The 16,400-nt window shown below is 37.4% G+C and overlaps 1 protein-coding gene and 1 non-coding gene across 2 annotated transcripts in view; one reads left to right on the top strand and one right to left on the bottom strand.

The window, feature by feature from the left end:
* The window catches only part of LOC134751871 (irregular chiasm C-roughest protein-like), a 177,258-nt gene that overhangs the window by 115,403 nt on the left and 45,455 nt on the right, over positions 1 to 16,400 (top strand). The window contains exons 5-7 of the mRNA XM_063687396.1: positions 8,078 to 8,229; positions 9,246 to 9,337; positions 9,795 to 9,903. Coding sequence (XP_063543466.1) covers positions 8,078 to 8,229; positions 9,246 to 9,337; positions 9,795 to 9,903 — 353 coding nt within the window. The remainder of the gene's footprint in view (positions 1 to 8,077; positions 8,230 to 9,245; positions 9,338 to 9,794; positions 9,904 to 16,400) is intronic.
* Positions 11,853 to 11,925, bottom strand: Trnad-auc (transfer RNA aspartic acid (anticodon AUC)). Its single transcript has one exon. It is a non-coding gene; the product is annotated as a tRNA-Asp (tRNA).

The raw sequence follows: 16,400 nt of genomic DNA, 5'->3' as shown, positions 1-16,400 counted from the left end.
CAGAAATACATCATCTGTGAAAATTTCAACTATTTAGCTATCGCGGTTCATGAGATACAGCCTGGTAACAGACAGACGGACGGACAGACGGACAGCGGAGTCTTAGTAATAGGGTCCCGTTTTTACCCTTTGGGTACGGAACCCTAATAAAAACTATTTAACTTTCACAGATATATATATATAATTTATTCGTATTGATTATACGTTGTCAAAAACATGTTACGATAAACTACTAATTCGTTTAACATTTATGTTAGTTAAAATGGAATTAAGCTTTCAACATTAAACATTCATTAAATTACTTTTAATTAACAAACATTTTGATGAAACATTTCGAGAGTAAATTAAAATGAAACGCAACACATAATACAGTGATATCACAGTTCTTAACTAGGACTAATTTTTTTGCAATTTACCCTGCCATGACTTTAATTTACTTTGGAACTCAATTAGGTCACTCAAGGTTGGGGGTTTAATGAAAAATAAACCGTTGAAGCTATATATAATCAATCGAGTGCGAATATTTTTTTAAATTAGTAGGTATTACATACATACATACATACATATAATCACGCCTATTTCCCGGAGGGGTAGGCAGAGACCACGGATTTCCACTTGCTACGATCCTGACATACCTCTTTCGCTTCCTTCACTTTCATAACATTCCTCATACACGCTCGCCGGTTTAGGGTGCTCTTGACCTGGCCTTTCTTCAGGATTTCCCCGATCTGATCAGAGAAAGTCCGCCGAGGTCTGCCCCTTCCAACTCCCGTTTCTACCTCTCCCTTATACACTCTCTTTGTTAGCCTTCTTTCACTCATTCTTTCCACGTGTCCAAACCATCTCAACATACCTTTCTCAATTTTTGTCACTACATCTTCGCTCAGTCCACACTTTTCCCTTATCACACTGTTCCTAATTCTATCTTGTAATCTCACACCACACACACTTCTCAACGCTCTCATTTCAGTAGGTATTAATTATATATAAAAATATATATTATAAAATCCATAATATTATCGACTTTAAAAATACTTGCACACATATTTATTATTTTAAGAAACCTAATTCATGTTAACGTCGACCACCATTTATAATTTTATTTTATTTTTCTTATTTATAATATCTAGCTCTAAACGTGTAGATTCGCCCGCATGTGATGTACGCTTTACCCAAACTTTGACTTTACCGAGATCCCTGAAAACCCTTTAAAAACTCTATGAAACACTTGGAAAACATAATATTCCAATAACCACATCTAGCTCTAAACGTGTAGATTCGCCCGCATGTGATGTACGCTTTACCCAAACTTTGACTTTACCGAGATCCCTGAAAACCCTTTAAAAACTCTATGAAACACTTGGTAAACATAATATTCCAATAACCAATCTAGCTCTAAACGTGTAGATTCGCCCGCATGTGATGTACGCTTTACCCAAACTTTGATTTTACCAAGATCTCTGAAAACCCTTTAAAAATACTCTATGAAACACTTGGTAAACATAATATTCCAATAACCAATCTAGCTCTAAACGTGTAGATTTGCCCGCATGTGATGTACGCCTTACCCAAACTTTGACTTTACCGAGATCCCTGAAAACCCTTTAAAAACTCTATGAAACACTTGGTAAATATAATATTCCAATAACCACATCTAGCTCTAAACGTGTAGATTCGCCCGCATGTGATGTACGCTTTACCCAAACTTTGATTTTACCAAGATCCCTGAAAACCCTTTAAAAACTCTATGAAACACTTGGTAAACATAATATTCCAATAACCAATCTAGCTCTAAACGTGTAGATTCGCCCGCATGTGATGTACGCTTTACCCAAACTTTGACTTTACCGAGATCCCTGAAAACCCTTTAAAAACTCTATGAAACACTTGGAAAACATAATATTCCAATAACCACATCTAGCTCTAAACGTGTAGATTCGCCCGCATGTGATGTACGCTTTACCCAAACTTTGACTTTATGAGATCCCTGAAAACCCTTTAAAAACTCTATGAAACACTTGGTAAACATAATATTCCAATAACCAATCTAGCTCTTAACGTGTAGATTCGCCCGCATGTGATGTACGCTTTACCCAAACTTTGATTTTACCAAGATCCCTGAAAACCCTTTAAAAACTCTATGAAACACTTGGTAAACATAATATTCCAATAACCAATCTAGCTCTAAACGTGTAGATTCGCCCGCATGTGATGTACGCTTTACCCAAACTTTGACTTTACCGAGATCCCTGAAAACCCTTTAAAAACTCTATGAAACACTTGGCAAACATAATATTCCCACGCAAAGGCCTAAACATATCCAACAAACACAACTAAAACTGACTTCAAAGGAAAAATCAGAAAGCCGGTTAAAACCGCTGTGATTCTTTAGACTTAGCGACGCACAAGCACGGCACGGGCGAGTTAAAATTTGAGTTGGTCAGAACTCAAAGTAATTTAAAAAAAAAGCTGGACTTACAGGCGTATTTTGATTTTAATAACAGGTTATGAATTAGATTAGGATTCGTTATGTATTTAATTCACAACCTGTTATTAAAATCAGAATTCGCTAGTTAATTTTACAAGACTGTGCGGTGAAAATCTTTTTGTTGAGTCGACAGTTGAAAGTTATAGTTGGTCAAGGAAATCTTGTCAGTAAATAAGAACAAAAAAAAAAAACTATACTCATCCTTTTGTTTTAGGTGGGTACTAGTGTAAGACAAAGATAGTATGATTCTCTCTGTCTATGTTTGAAATGATACAGTCCCTTGACAAACTATAAGTCCTTTTTTGACCCTCGTCGCAAAAAGACTGTTATAAGTTTGCTATGTCTGTGTGTCTATGGCACCGTGACTTTTAAACAGATGAACTGATTTGTAACGGTGATTCTTAGACAGGTTTTATCAAAATTGGTTCATCCTTTTGTGTGTTGGTTTTTTTTTACTAATATATGATATATTTTTAAATATTCTGTTCCTATAATAAAATACATAAAGATTTGTAATACACTTTAAAGGTTATTCTAAGACGCAATGTATTGCGAATTTTGTTACAGGCCACAGTATAAAACTCAAGTTATACTTATAACAAGCTTAATTTAAGTCTAAACTTACAACACAACACACAACACAACAAAACAACACACACACACACACACACACACACACACACACACACACACACACACACACACACACACACACACACACACACACACACACACACACACACACACACACACACACATACACACACACACACACACACACAACAAAATTCACAACAACAAACACAACAACAAAACACCACAACAAAATTCAACAAAACTCGCAGTACATTGCATCTTAGAATAAGTTAGAAATAAGCTAGAATTAATAAAAAAATGAACTGCAAAAACTCTCAACTCAGTTCACATTATGTTGGTGTGCCGGAAAACTCGAGTCACTCACGCTTGCCTAGAGAATACGAGCAGTTAGGTACTCGGCTGAAATACGTTTAAAACGGACGGGTTAACTTTTACAGGCGGTCGGGAGTTATGAGTCATTTAGTTTTGCTTTTATGCAAAACTACGGAAATGTATGACCACAGATCACTTGCTGGCTAGATGGAGGAAATAAATATTTGGAGACAAGCTTGCACAGATCGACTTGGGTCCAAACACAGCAAAGCTTGTATATACTGTGGGTACTAGGCAACGATATAAGTAGTTATTTATTGGGCGGATTATTCCAAAACGTCCGCGGATCGGAAAATGTGAAAACGCTCTTACAGATCAATTCGCACTCTGATATCAGAATGACATCTAAACTGATGTCGTTCAATTATCGTGCATTTCGCACTTGTCCATATATTATATTGGCGCGAGCGAGACGCACGATAACCAAATAATATGATTCAAATATCATTCAAACATCAAACATCAAACATTTATTCAGCAAATAGGCCACATGGGGCACTTTTACATGTCAATTTTTACAAGCAATACAATTAACCAAAATTTACAAAAAACAATTACAAATATGGAATCAATGAAATATTAGATACTTTGTTAGAGATGTATCCAGTCTTAATGCCGAATTACACAAATAAAAACTAATAAAAAATATACAAATAACATTATGATATTAGTGTATGTTCGAAATGGCCTGTTAGCTTAGAATTGCACTTCACTCTACTGTTTACAACACTAGTAGTAACAGTAACGCTGGATACTACAATCAAAGAATTTAATGTACAGCCATTTCGTACCTTGTCACATTGACAATCTATGTGTAAGTCGCTAGAGACCTCATACTATTGTCACGGTGACAAGGTACGAAAAGTTAGCGTACATGTCGCCATTAACTTTAGGTTAAGTCAGGGAAAACTAGCGCCACGGTTTGCTGCGGCATTATGCTGAGGCTCCTATTTAGCGTCCAAATGTTTTTTTTATGTCCGCATGCCTTTATTTTTTTATGTACTATGTTGTGGCGTTAAATAAATGTTTTTACTACTTTTCTTTCTTTCAAAATGGTACTGAAATTTAATTCCTTGACCGTACCTCAAATACGGAGTCCATCGGGGGTAGAATGTGAACGGGTCTAAAAATATCATAACTAACTTTGCCTGCGTTAATGACGTACTGAAATATAATATGCGAAAAAATTAAAATGCATAGTCTTCATGTAAAATTCATGGGTTGGGTACAGCATAAAATAACGTCAATAACCCTTATTTTCTTTACTGTATATATCTTTACTGTTTTCGATACCAGTGTATTTAAAAAATGTTGACGGGGTCTCGGATTAGGAGGCTCGAGGTCTTTTGAGTTGCGTTTAAAAAAGACTCAATAAATTCATACCAACATCAATACAGTAAAGTTAGAGTTTTGAATGATTCACGGTAAGTTTCACTTGACTGGACTGGACCCTTGCCGCTACCAAATGGGCTGGTCCGGTTGGGAAAAAAAAAATTGGACATCCACGACAAAGATGGGCGGACGATATTATAAAAGTATCCAGCAAAAACTGGCTAACAGTAGCCCAGGACAGAACGAGGTGGAAGAATCTGGAGGAGGCCTATACCCTACAATAGGGGTCCCTATAATTTAAGTAAAAAAAAAAAAAGATTAAATTTAAATTATGTATCATGTAGCTATAAGTTATATGGGAATAAAGAGGCTTTATTATTATTATTATTATTTCACTTGACTTATATTGACCGAATTTTTTTTTGTTATTTCGGGATTGGTCCCATAGTAAAAGTTGCTTAGGTTGCTTAGTATGACCTATTTTATTCACATGGTAAATTATTGCAGGTGACTAAAAACCCCAGTTAATTTTGTTTTAAGCAGAAACTATAAGTTTAGAGTTCGAAACGTCGGGATGTATTATAAATTCAATATACGCGATATAATCCGTTTTCATAGTTTTATTTCATGAGTAACTATCGCGGTAACCGAAGACAATATTATATAAGTTTAGTGATTATCACTAAAGTGATTTACTACTACTACTACTACTTATACCAGTGTGAGTGAAGTCTCGGTAGCTCAGCTGGCAGAGCGATGTGCTAGTGATCGAGAGTCGCGAGTTCAAGTCTCGCCCGGGACAGGGATTTTTTCCGCTTTTCATTTATTACTAAACTAATATAAGTTTTATAAACCTAAATAACTGTCACATACGAAGGAGAAAATTACCAAAGCCTCCAGTGTCCAGATATACTTGGAAATTTCGACCCATGTCACCGTGACCCGATAGCCGAGTGGTTCAAGCACCTGTCCGGTAAACGGGGGACGCTGGTTCGATTCCAGCTCTGGACACTGGAGTCTTTGGTAATTTTTTCCTTCGTTATATGACGTTTTTTTCGGTTTATAGTTTATATAGTAGTGTGTTTACTTGAATCAAAATATTTTCATAGAATGTTATTTAATTTGTATTTAATTAATATAAGTTCTATATAATCTGAACCCCTGATTACTCATCTGTAGTTACAGATAATGGCTACTATATTTGAGGGTGGATTATAGAGATTTAGCTAAGTAATGCAAAAGTATAAGTTTTGGGGTAAGTGATTTTAGTCCGCATTGTAAATAATATATTTATAAGCGCTGGTGGCCTAGCGGTAAGAGCGTGCGACTTTCAATCCGGAGGTCGCGGGTTCAAACCCCGGCTCGTACCAATGGGTTTTTCGAAACTTATGTACGAAATATCATTTGATATTTACCAGTCGCTTTTCGGTTAAGGAAAACATCGTGAGGAAACCGGACTGATCCTAACAAGGCCTAGTTCCCCCTCTGGGTTGGCAGGTCAGATGGCAGTCGCTTTCGTAAAAACTAGTGCCTACGTCAATTCTTAGGATTAGTTGTCAAGCGGACTCCAGGCTCCCAGGAGCCGTGGCAAAATGCCGGGATAACGCGAGGAAGAAGAAGAAGACAGAAGCTTTGTTCAGGATAAAACTTGCTTCTGCTTTAGAATTTGTCTGCGTACATATCGTAAAAACATTGAACCCTATTTTTGCCCCCTTGGAAGATTAATACTTATTTGTTTTAAAAAGGGGAATGGTTTTTTTTAACCCTAGTAAGTGTAATATTCCAAAATTTAAGCACGGTTCCAAAATTGAACGCGAGTGGTTCGAAAAGTGTAATCCTGAGTGTTGCGAGGGTTTCAAGACACGATAACATGATTCAAATATCATTTTGATGCGAGTGTACGTTCGAATTGTCCTCATTTTAAAATATGAATTTCATGTTAACAATTTTTGTTTTGTACAATAAAGTGATTTACTACTACTACTACTACTATTTTCGGAGAAAAGGAAACCCTATTAAAACAAGCAGCCTAAAGACCCTTTTTCCTTGAACCGACACATACATTACTCACTCCTTATTATTCATACTTATTAAAGCTTATCACATTCCCGTTTACGACATACCGTAAAAACCTTTATTATTTCACAGTCCGGTAATAAATTAATTAAATACCCATTATTCCAATAAAGCTGCTTTAAAATTTCCAATTTCCACTTCGCACAAATAAGGGTAAACAAAATCGGTTGAAAACGGGCAATACCGGTGGATACCGGATTCTGACGCGAAATAATTGGAGCAGTGTACCGATTTCACAATTTGTTAACATATGGTTATAAACATTTATTTAGATACAAGATATATACAGTGGTACTACGTAAACGAAATTAATAACTAGCTTAAATCTAAAATAGGCCCTTGAGGCATTGTACCAAAAATGCTGGCGGCATTTCCCCGCTGTATCGCAATGCTGATACGTTGTGCGAGAAAGCCGCCAGCTCTTCGGTCGCCAGTTACGTCAACCAGACGCTTCGCGATTTCTGCAAACAACTTATGCGCGCTGGGACCCCATGGACCTAGACTTTCAACTCCAAATGGAACGAAATGATACTCTCTACCGAGGCTCTTATATTTATTACGTTCACTATTTAATTAGCGACCCTCTAGGCGGGTTCTCTTTTCGTAGGTGCTTTTCGCTACAAACGGGAAAAATCGTGTTATCGGCCAAGCTCGTAGCGCCTAGGTTTCGCTGGCAGTGAATGTGTTAAGAATTATATCATATCATATCGTATCATTTTCATATTTTGTTTGTGTCGAGTTACCTAACACATTTCACGTGAACCGATCAGCGCGAGCGATTATATAATATCAATATCATAAACTTTACAGGTTTGTAAATCGGAATGCTACGACAATTCGTATTAACGTCACACGCAAAACTATCTGTGGGATAAATGGATAGGAAATGCATTACGTTTGATTGTTATTTTGGTCTTAAAATAGTATGGAGAGTAATGGGGGTATGAAATTTAATTAAGTATTGGCGTTGCCAGTTGCAGTGCGGATGAACAATTTAATTTTCCCGTTGATAAAATACTGTAATGGCGAGACCGGTCCAAACAATCCCTCATCATCAGGCCTTTGCGTCTATTGCAGACGATTTATGCATTGCTGTTTAGACAATGGTTTTGGGGACTGCGGAGGCCGATGCGTGAGCGGCACGACCTCCCACATTTTTGGCAGAGAAAGCTCATGCCTCTTTAAGTTGCTTATAAAAATATTTGTTCACAGGTGAACCACCAATCAGATCACGATACGCGCGACTAGTAGTACTAGTACCGCCTGAGCCACCGAAGATACTCCAAGGTTCTACGTTACTAGCGGTTGAAGACAGGGAAGTCAACTTGGAGTGTGTTTCGACAGGAGGGAAGCCTCCTGCTGAGGTAATGGATTCTTCTTCTCTTCTTCCCGCTAGACCTGTTCCCATTTACTTGGGGTCGGCCTTCCTTGTCCTCAATTTCCATCTAGCGGGGTCTTGCGCTACGTCCTTATTTAAATGCGCTTCTTTTAGGTCTTTTTCAACCGTCGTCCACCAGGTCCACCGTCGTGCTGAGGAAATGGATTATTTCTAAATTTGACATAAACAACAGAATCAGAAAATATTCTACTAGAGATGAAGGGGTCAAGTTAAAACCGGATAAGTGCGAGTCGGGCTCGAACATCGAGGTTTCCGTATTTTTTTAGTTTTTGTTGTTACAGCGGCAACATCTGTGAAAATTACAACTGTCTAGCTATCATGGTTTATGAGATACAGCCTGGTGACAGACAGACGGACAGTGGAGTCTTAGTAATAGGGTCCCGTTTTTACCCTTTGGGTACGGAATCCTAAAAACTATAAAATTTTCTTTACGTTATGGCATGACGGGCTAGTACAGTCGCCATCAGATATATCGGAGCAGCCAAGGTGCTCACAAATATCTGAACACGCCTCTATTGTCATGGCGCTAGGTGCGTGTTCAGATATTTTTGAGTCTCTCGGCCGCTCCGATATATCTGATGGCGACTGTACCTATCCCGGAGATGCAAAATTTCGAAAAAAAAATTTTTTTTTCGTTCGATGAAAACGTTAACAATCATATTACCAGTCTAATCTACGAATTACTTTGCATATACTATAGTCCCTAAAATTTTAATAAATTACTAATTTGAACTTCACTAGATATTAATAGATTATTGAGTTTGCTTGGTTGGATAGTTTGCCAATTTCAAAACACAACAATAAATAGGTATATTGAAAATATAGCTGAAGCTATTTTTGTTCAGGTTCAAATTATTTGCTTTAATTTATTTTTACCTCTAATGGAAAAAACTTTTAATTATTACTATTGGTTTACGAATCATAACAGCGTTAAGACCGTTAATGAGTAATATTTAATTTATATCTGTGATATTTTTATAGATAACGTGGGTGGATCATGACGGGGGAGTGATGGTGCAGGGTGTAACGTATACTACTGAGCAAATGGCTGATGGGAGCAGGCATATAGCCAGGTTAGTGATGTCATTAGTAAGGAGTAATAAGACAAATAAAAATCCTTTCGGCATACCTATTATTATAACTCCGTTGCGTATCAAAATCATTTAGTCAAGAGATTTGCGATCGTACCGCATTTTGATCGAATGCAAGTTTCCTCACAAAGTTTTGACTTAGAATAACAAATGTTATAAACTTCCTGTTTTTTTTTTCAAAAAAAGTATAATACATTTTAAACTTATACTAGGTTCTCAAGGTTCTAGGTTCGTATTCTAGGTAGATTAGGTAGGTAGGTATAAAATTACTGGTCTCTTCTTCTTCGACCTAGCAATTTCCAGGCCTAGCGCCAGGGTCCGCTTTCCTACTCAATCTTCTCCACTTTGCCCGGTATTCGGCATTCTCAGGTGTGAGATTGTTCTCTTGCATGACCGCGGTGATAAAAATTACCGGTCTAATTCATATTTTTCATCTCAGGTCGGCGCTTCGCCTACGGCCAAGGAGGTTTCACCACAACCAGACATTCACGTGCCAAGCCCAGAACACAGCTGACAGAGCTTACAGAGCCGCTTCCATAAGACTTCAGGTTTGTAAACTGAAATAAATGTCATATACTAAGAAAAAGTGACCAAGGCCTCCAGTGCCCCAGGCTGGAATCGAACCAGCGTCTTCTGCTACCGCGGCAGGTGCCTGTGCCATTCGGCCACCGGGCCACGGCGGCATAGGTCGAATTTTTCCAAGTATATGCACTTCTTACTGAAGACTGTGGCGCCCCCTGGCCATCCCTAAGGTAGAACAGTACCTATGGTTCGACCTTCTCACTGAATCATCCATTTGATTCCGAGCTAGCGTGAGCGTGATGTGATGTGATTATATTTCTAAAAATAATTTAATTTGTTTTAATATGTGGTAGGTGTAGAGAGAGGGCCACTAGAGAGTACTCTCTCCAGGCGGGTGTTATGCCTGGGGACCGAAGTCCACTGAGAGTTAGTCAGAAGGAGTATATATAGTAAGTGACATTTGAAACTTCGTAAGCGCGATGTAGGTTTCTAGCTAATTGCGTTCTAGCTCCCTAACGCCATCTGTTAGATTACGTCGACAGTGGCAGCTAGTGGGGACGCCACAAATACTTCTAACAGTACAGGTATGTAATTTGTATAATTAATGGAAAAAAGGAAAATAATCACCGCTCGAACTCTTGTACTTATTAAATAGGAGGATCATTATGCTATTCTGTTCATGGATGCTCCCTACTGGACACTTTTAAAATACATTCATAATTTTGTCGAAATTATTGATATTACTGGCGCAGTCGGTAGGATAAAAAGAAAAAATGGCGACTTTTTGCTGCGTTCAGAAGATAGTAGGAATGCAGAATCGTGTTTACGTGTGCGAGGGTATATGACGTATGACCAGCGACATCATTGTGACGGTATCGATACTGTTTCGCGGCTGCGTCGCTAGTGAATCGCTCCAAAAAGTCGCCGCCCCTTCTTACAATTCGCTATAGGTCTGTAGAAATATATTATATATATTCGTACATACGTAGGTGCGTATGTACGAATATATATAATATCTCATGAATAGTAGGTACTATTCATGAGATATTCATGTTCTAATAATGACCGTGCAAAGAGCAAACGATGAAAGAAAGAATAAACGTAAAGATAAAACAATATTATACTAACAAAACATAATTAAAGCAAGCCAAGCAAATTTTTTCGCAGCGATAAAGCCATTTTTAACGGAAGAAGTCATTTAGCCAACAGGATATGGCGCAAATTTCAGTTTGCCCCACTCTCCCCATTTTATATAAAAATTATGCAAGGAAGAATAGTGTTGGCAAAAATCGAGTCTAGAGAATTTAAATTAGAAGGGCTTGACTTATAATATTATGATAGTAAGTACTTAAAAGGCTAAAGTCTTTTGAGTCGTAAATGAATTTCTGAATCATTTTGCAAAACGACTTGAAATTATAAAGATTCGTCATTTATAATAAAAAAATTATAATAGTTGCTGATGAAATACTTTGTGTTTATATCTAAACTATAAATTCAGCAACATTCAAAACAGGCTTTCCGTTTGAATGTTTTAAGTATTTCCAATAAATATCAAAACCAATTCAATTTTCAACCCACCCAATACAACTATCATAATTTTAGTACTAAACCGGATAAATTTTGTAGTAAAACTACCCAATGAAACTGTCATTCAAGTATTTAATAAAAAAAGGTGTTCAGAAAGGACGCGAGTATCTAAAATAGACTTGAGGGTCGAAAACCTTCGGAAAAACCGGCGTCTTTTCTGTGGAGATTATAAAAGTTACGATTTAAATACATTTATCTAAGACTTTCATCATACTAATATTTTCAAGGTCATTTTTTGTACTACTACTAAGTGTTACCTTTTCTATTATAAGATTAATTATATTCCAAAAAATATTACAAACTGATTTATTCATTAATTTTTAACAAGCAATAACGTCTGCGATCGATGCTATTAGGCTTAGAATAAATTTAAAAGTGAAAAAATTACTGCCTTGGGTGAGACTTGAACTCACGGCCTCTGGATCGATACTCCAGCGCTCTGCCAACTGAGCCACCAAGACCTCATCCATAGTCAGCAAATCTTCCCACTATATGGGTCTAGGGGACCCTAGCGACATCTACCGTAAGAGTGTTACACTTCTTAAACGGCCACCGGAGTTCCAAGTCATATTGGAAATTCACCACTTACGATGTGCTACCCATTCTAAATTAATTTATTCATTATTTTAAACAAAAAATCATGATAAGTATGGGCGGTAAAATAATGCTGGCAAGGCGCGACAACTCTAGTTTAAATGAACCCAAGATCCAACAGTCACTATATAGGTAGAGTCTAACAAGTCTCCAGTCCATCTTCCTCGCGTTATCACGGCATTTTGCCACGGATCAAGGGAGCCTGGGGTCCGCTTGACAACTAATTCCAAGAATTGACGTATCTGCCATCTGACCTAGAGGGGAAACTCGGCCTTATTGGGATTTGTTCGGTTTCCTCACGATGTTTTTTTTCATTGAAAAGCAATTGGTAAATATCAAAATGATATCTCGTACATAACTTCCAAAAAACTCATTGGTACGAGCCGGGGTTTGAACCCGCGACCTCCGAATTGAAAGTCACACGCTCTTACAGCTAGGCCATCAGCGTTATTAACAAGTCTCGAGTCCATTAGAAAATAACTCGAATAGACTCGATCTTTCCCAACACTAGGGAGATACGAAAACGAGAAGTTTGGTCATAAAATCTAAAATAAACGCTGGGTTAATCTCCTTATCAAATTATCTCATTTTCGAGAGCCGTTATGGAAATAAAGAGCCCGTGACGATGTAAGGGGGTCAACCGGTGATTATTATTAGTTAGTTACCTTCAAGATAGCGAGAATTCATGGTATATCCAAAGATTTTGTTCAATATTTGACGACCGGTTTGGCCTAGTGGGTAGTGACCCTGCCTGTGAAGCCGATGGTCCTGGGTTCGAATCCCGGTAAGGGCATTTATTTGTGTGATGAGCACAGATATTTGTTCCTGAGTCTTGGGTTTATTCTATGTATTTATGTATTTGTATATTATATATATCGTTGTCTGAGTACCCGCAACACAAGCCTTCTTGAGCTTATTCATATTCATATTCATATTTATTAATAATATACACATACATTACACTTACACTTACTGTGGGACTTAGTCAATCTGTGTAAAAATGTCCTAAAATATAAAAAAAAAATTGTGTGTCATTTGATAAACTAGTTTAACGTTTTAAGCCTTTATAAGCCAGAAAGAACATGTTTCCCACCCGATTTTTGACTTTAAAAAAATGATAATGGTTGCTGTTATGATGTTATTATAGTAGTTTATTTAAAAGTGATAGGCCGGAATTTTCGCGGCAAAACAAAAGACTGTCGTAATCTTGCTAGAGTTAGCAATATTTTTTTATCGACATCGATAGTTGGGTAATGGAAGACAAAACGGTCCACCAAATAGTCGCAGGTTCGAGTCCTGCCGCAGGTGAACATGTTTTCCATTTTTCCTTTAATTTAAAAACATTAAAGAAATTCGATCTAATGGCAAGTAATTACAAAACTTTTAACGTTCCCTATTAAACACCTTACCATTTTAGTAAAATCATATTATTATATAATATCTGGGAGGACGAGCTTTGCTCGGAGAATATATAAAAATTCAAAAATGCGCGTTTTCCCAGAAATAAGACCTAGCTAGATCGATTTTTTGCCCCCGAAAACCCCATATAGTAAAATTCATCGAAATCGTTAGAGCCGTTTCCAAGATCCCCGAAATATATAAATATACATACATACAAGACTTGCTCGTTTAAAGGTATAAGATTTTCTACTGAAATATATGAAGCGCAACTAAATCCCACATAACAATCGGAAATCCACCGTGATCTGCTGATATACAGAATTTTTGCAACTGCGGCGTCACAAAATTAAAGCTTTTTATACTTCTCTTATTTTCACTTTCCTCCCGCGTCCACTTTAGCCTGACCTCCCCTGCCGCGACATCGTACCATTTAACCTTTAGATAAGGGGTAATTTAATACACTTAGGGGGACCTGGGTACAATTGTTAGCCCGAAAAATCGAATCGCCGAGTTTCAACAGATGAGGAAAATTGTGGGTAGTTTTTTTCGACCCGTTTTCTTTCGTTTATTGTAGCTTAAGGCTTTTAAGGATAAGTTATGGGCGTGAGTGTAAATTAAATGTGCTCGCAATAATAATTATTGTGCGTAAAGATTTCTGAGAAATAAAATAAATAGTGTGATACGATTTTAGACGTAATAATATAGGGTATTTCCTAGCTAAAATGAAATAAAATTCTTTAATTTCAGGCAACTATTGGCCCATAGATAAATAAATACCTTAAAACCAGCATACATATTATTATAAAATATTAAATAATAATAATATTATTTATTATTTCCTAGCTGAGTAACAACCTTTCTAATAAAGATTTTTTTACTATTAGAAGTATTAGTACAAATTAAATTATTTGCAGAAAATATTTTAATTTGTTTTTATTTCAAGTAGAAACACTACTATATTATAAATTATATACTGAAATAAATGTCTATACTAAGAAAAACCGGACAAGTGCGAGTCGGACTCGCCCACCCATGGTTCCGTACTTTTTAGTATTTGTTGTTATGGCGGCAACAGAAATACATCATCAGTGAAAATTTCAACTGTCTAGCTATCGCGCTTCGTGAGATACAGCCTGGTGACAGACAGACAGATGGACAGACAGACAGACGGACAGACGGACAGTGGAGTCTTAGTAATAGCTAGGGTCCCGTTGCCCCAGGCTGGAATCGATTTAGGGATGGCTAGGGGGCGCCATACGCCTTCAGTAAGAAGTGCATATGCTTACTTGGAAAAGTTCGACCTATGCCGCCATGGCCCGGTGACCGAATGGCACATTCACTTGCCGGGATAGCAGAGGACGCTGGTTCTATTCCAGACTGGGGCACTGGAGGCCTTACTTACTTACTCCATTGGCTCAGCGACCCTAAATGAGACTTGGCCTCCGACATAAGACAGCACCCCTTTTCTCGATCCTGTGCGAGTGCGACCTCTCGCCTATTGGTGCCTTGAAGTTCGCGCAGATCCGCCTCCACCATCCACCATGTCGCACCAGCGATACCTGGGGCATCCAATAGGACGTCTTCCTGCTGGGCGGCCCAGGTATGCTCTTTTCACGTTCCGATCCTCATCCATTCTCTCAAGATGGCCCAACCAACGGAGTCAGTGAGCTTTAGTCCTTAGTCACCTTTTCTTAGTATATGACGTCTATATCAATATTTATAAAGGTTTTTTTTTGTTTCATTGTAACAGATGTACAAATTAATTTTTAACAGGCAGAAACGTCTGCGATCGATGCTATTAAGCTTAGAATAAATTTAAAAGTGGAAAAATTACTTGGGTGAGACTTGAATCCAGAGGCCGTGAGTTCAAGTCTCACCCAAGGCAGTAATTTTTCCACTTTTAAATTTATTCTAAGCAGATGTACAAAGTTTAACATAGCAAGTGTTTAAGCAGCAGTTGCTTAGAGTAGATAACATCTAATTGAGTAAAATTCATTTGCTGCCAACACAACTTCTCTCAACTCTTTTCTTTTGAAATAAACAATTCACTAATCTGTTGCTAGCATCGTCTTGTTCAGTCACCATCAGATATATCGGAGCGGCCGAGGTGTTCACAATATCTGAACACGCAGTCTAACGCCTTGACAATAGAGGTGTGTTCAGATATTTGTGAGAGCCTTGACCGCTCAGATATATCTGATTGCTAGCATCGTATTGTTCATCCAAGAAAGTTGCGTTTGAGTCCGACGATAAATTGTCGTTTCTAACCTTTGTTCTGGAAATCTATTTCAAATGTGTTTGTCAGAGAAAACTGAGTTTGAAGTAGCGAAGTTAAAGTAATAATATACTGCTCGTACAATTATTTTACAACAGTTATTTGTTTTACAACAAAGAAACAAGGCTCGTGGTTAGAAAATTAGAATCATGAGCGTTGCGAGAATGAAACAAACTTTTCCGACGAGCTATACGCAAAATGGTTCAACGCACCAAAGGTAGAAAAACGCTTACTGATCAAGATTAAGGCTTTTAAATTTTCGAAATCGTCACGTAAAAATTGGCTCAGATAATTTTAACTCATAAATTGTCGAAAACCCCAACTGGGCTGAAGTGATAAGGATGTCAAAAATACGGGTCATTTACTCATTGACACAAATCAGAATTAAAACCCACTATAAGTTAAACCATTATTTTCTTAAAACATTCTTATCGCCCAACACTTTTCATTTCGCCATCATTGGAAGTATTCACACGAACTGTTCAGTTCTATCTTGAATTGTTTCATAAATTCTGAAAAACTTTATAAAATCAGCGTTAATACCTACTACTTAAATATAAAGTCTTATAACTTAACATCAGCATTTAGTCTTTTCTTGTCGCCCAGCAATAAAGAACTTGACTCCAGACTTAAAAGACTTGGAAGATTTTTTAGCATTTTTTAGTC

This window comes from Cydia strobilella, chromosome 23, assembly GCF_947568885.1.
Source record: "Cydia strobilella chromosome 23, ilCydStro3.1, whole genome shotgun sequence".
In the NCBI taxonomy this organism is placed as follows: Eukaryota; Metazoa; Arthropoda; class Insecta; order Lepidoptera; family Tortricidae; genus Cydia; species Cydia strobilella.
The sequence above is the reverse complement of the archived record's forward strand: the minus strand, read 5'-3'. Positions and strand labels throughout refer to the sequence as shown.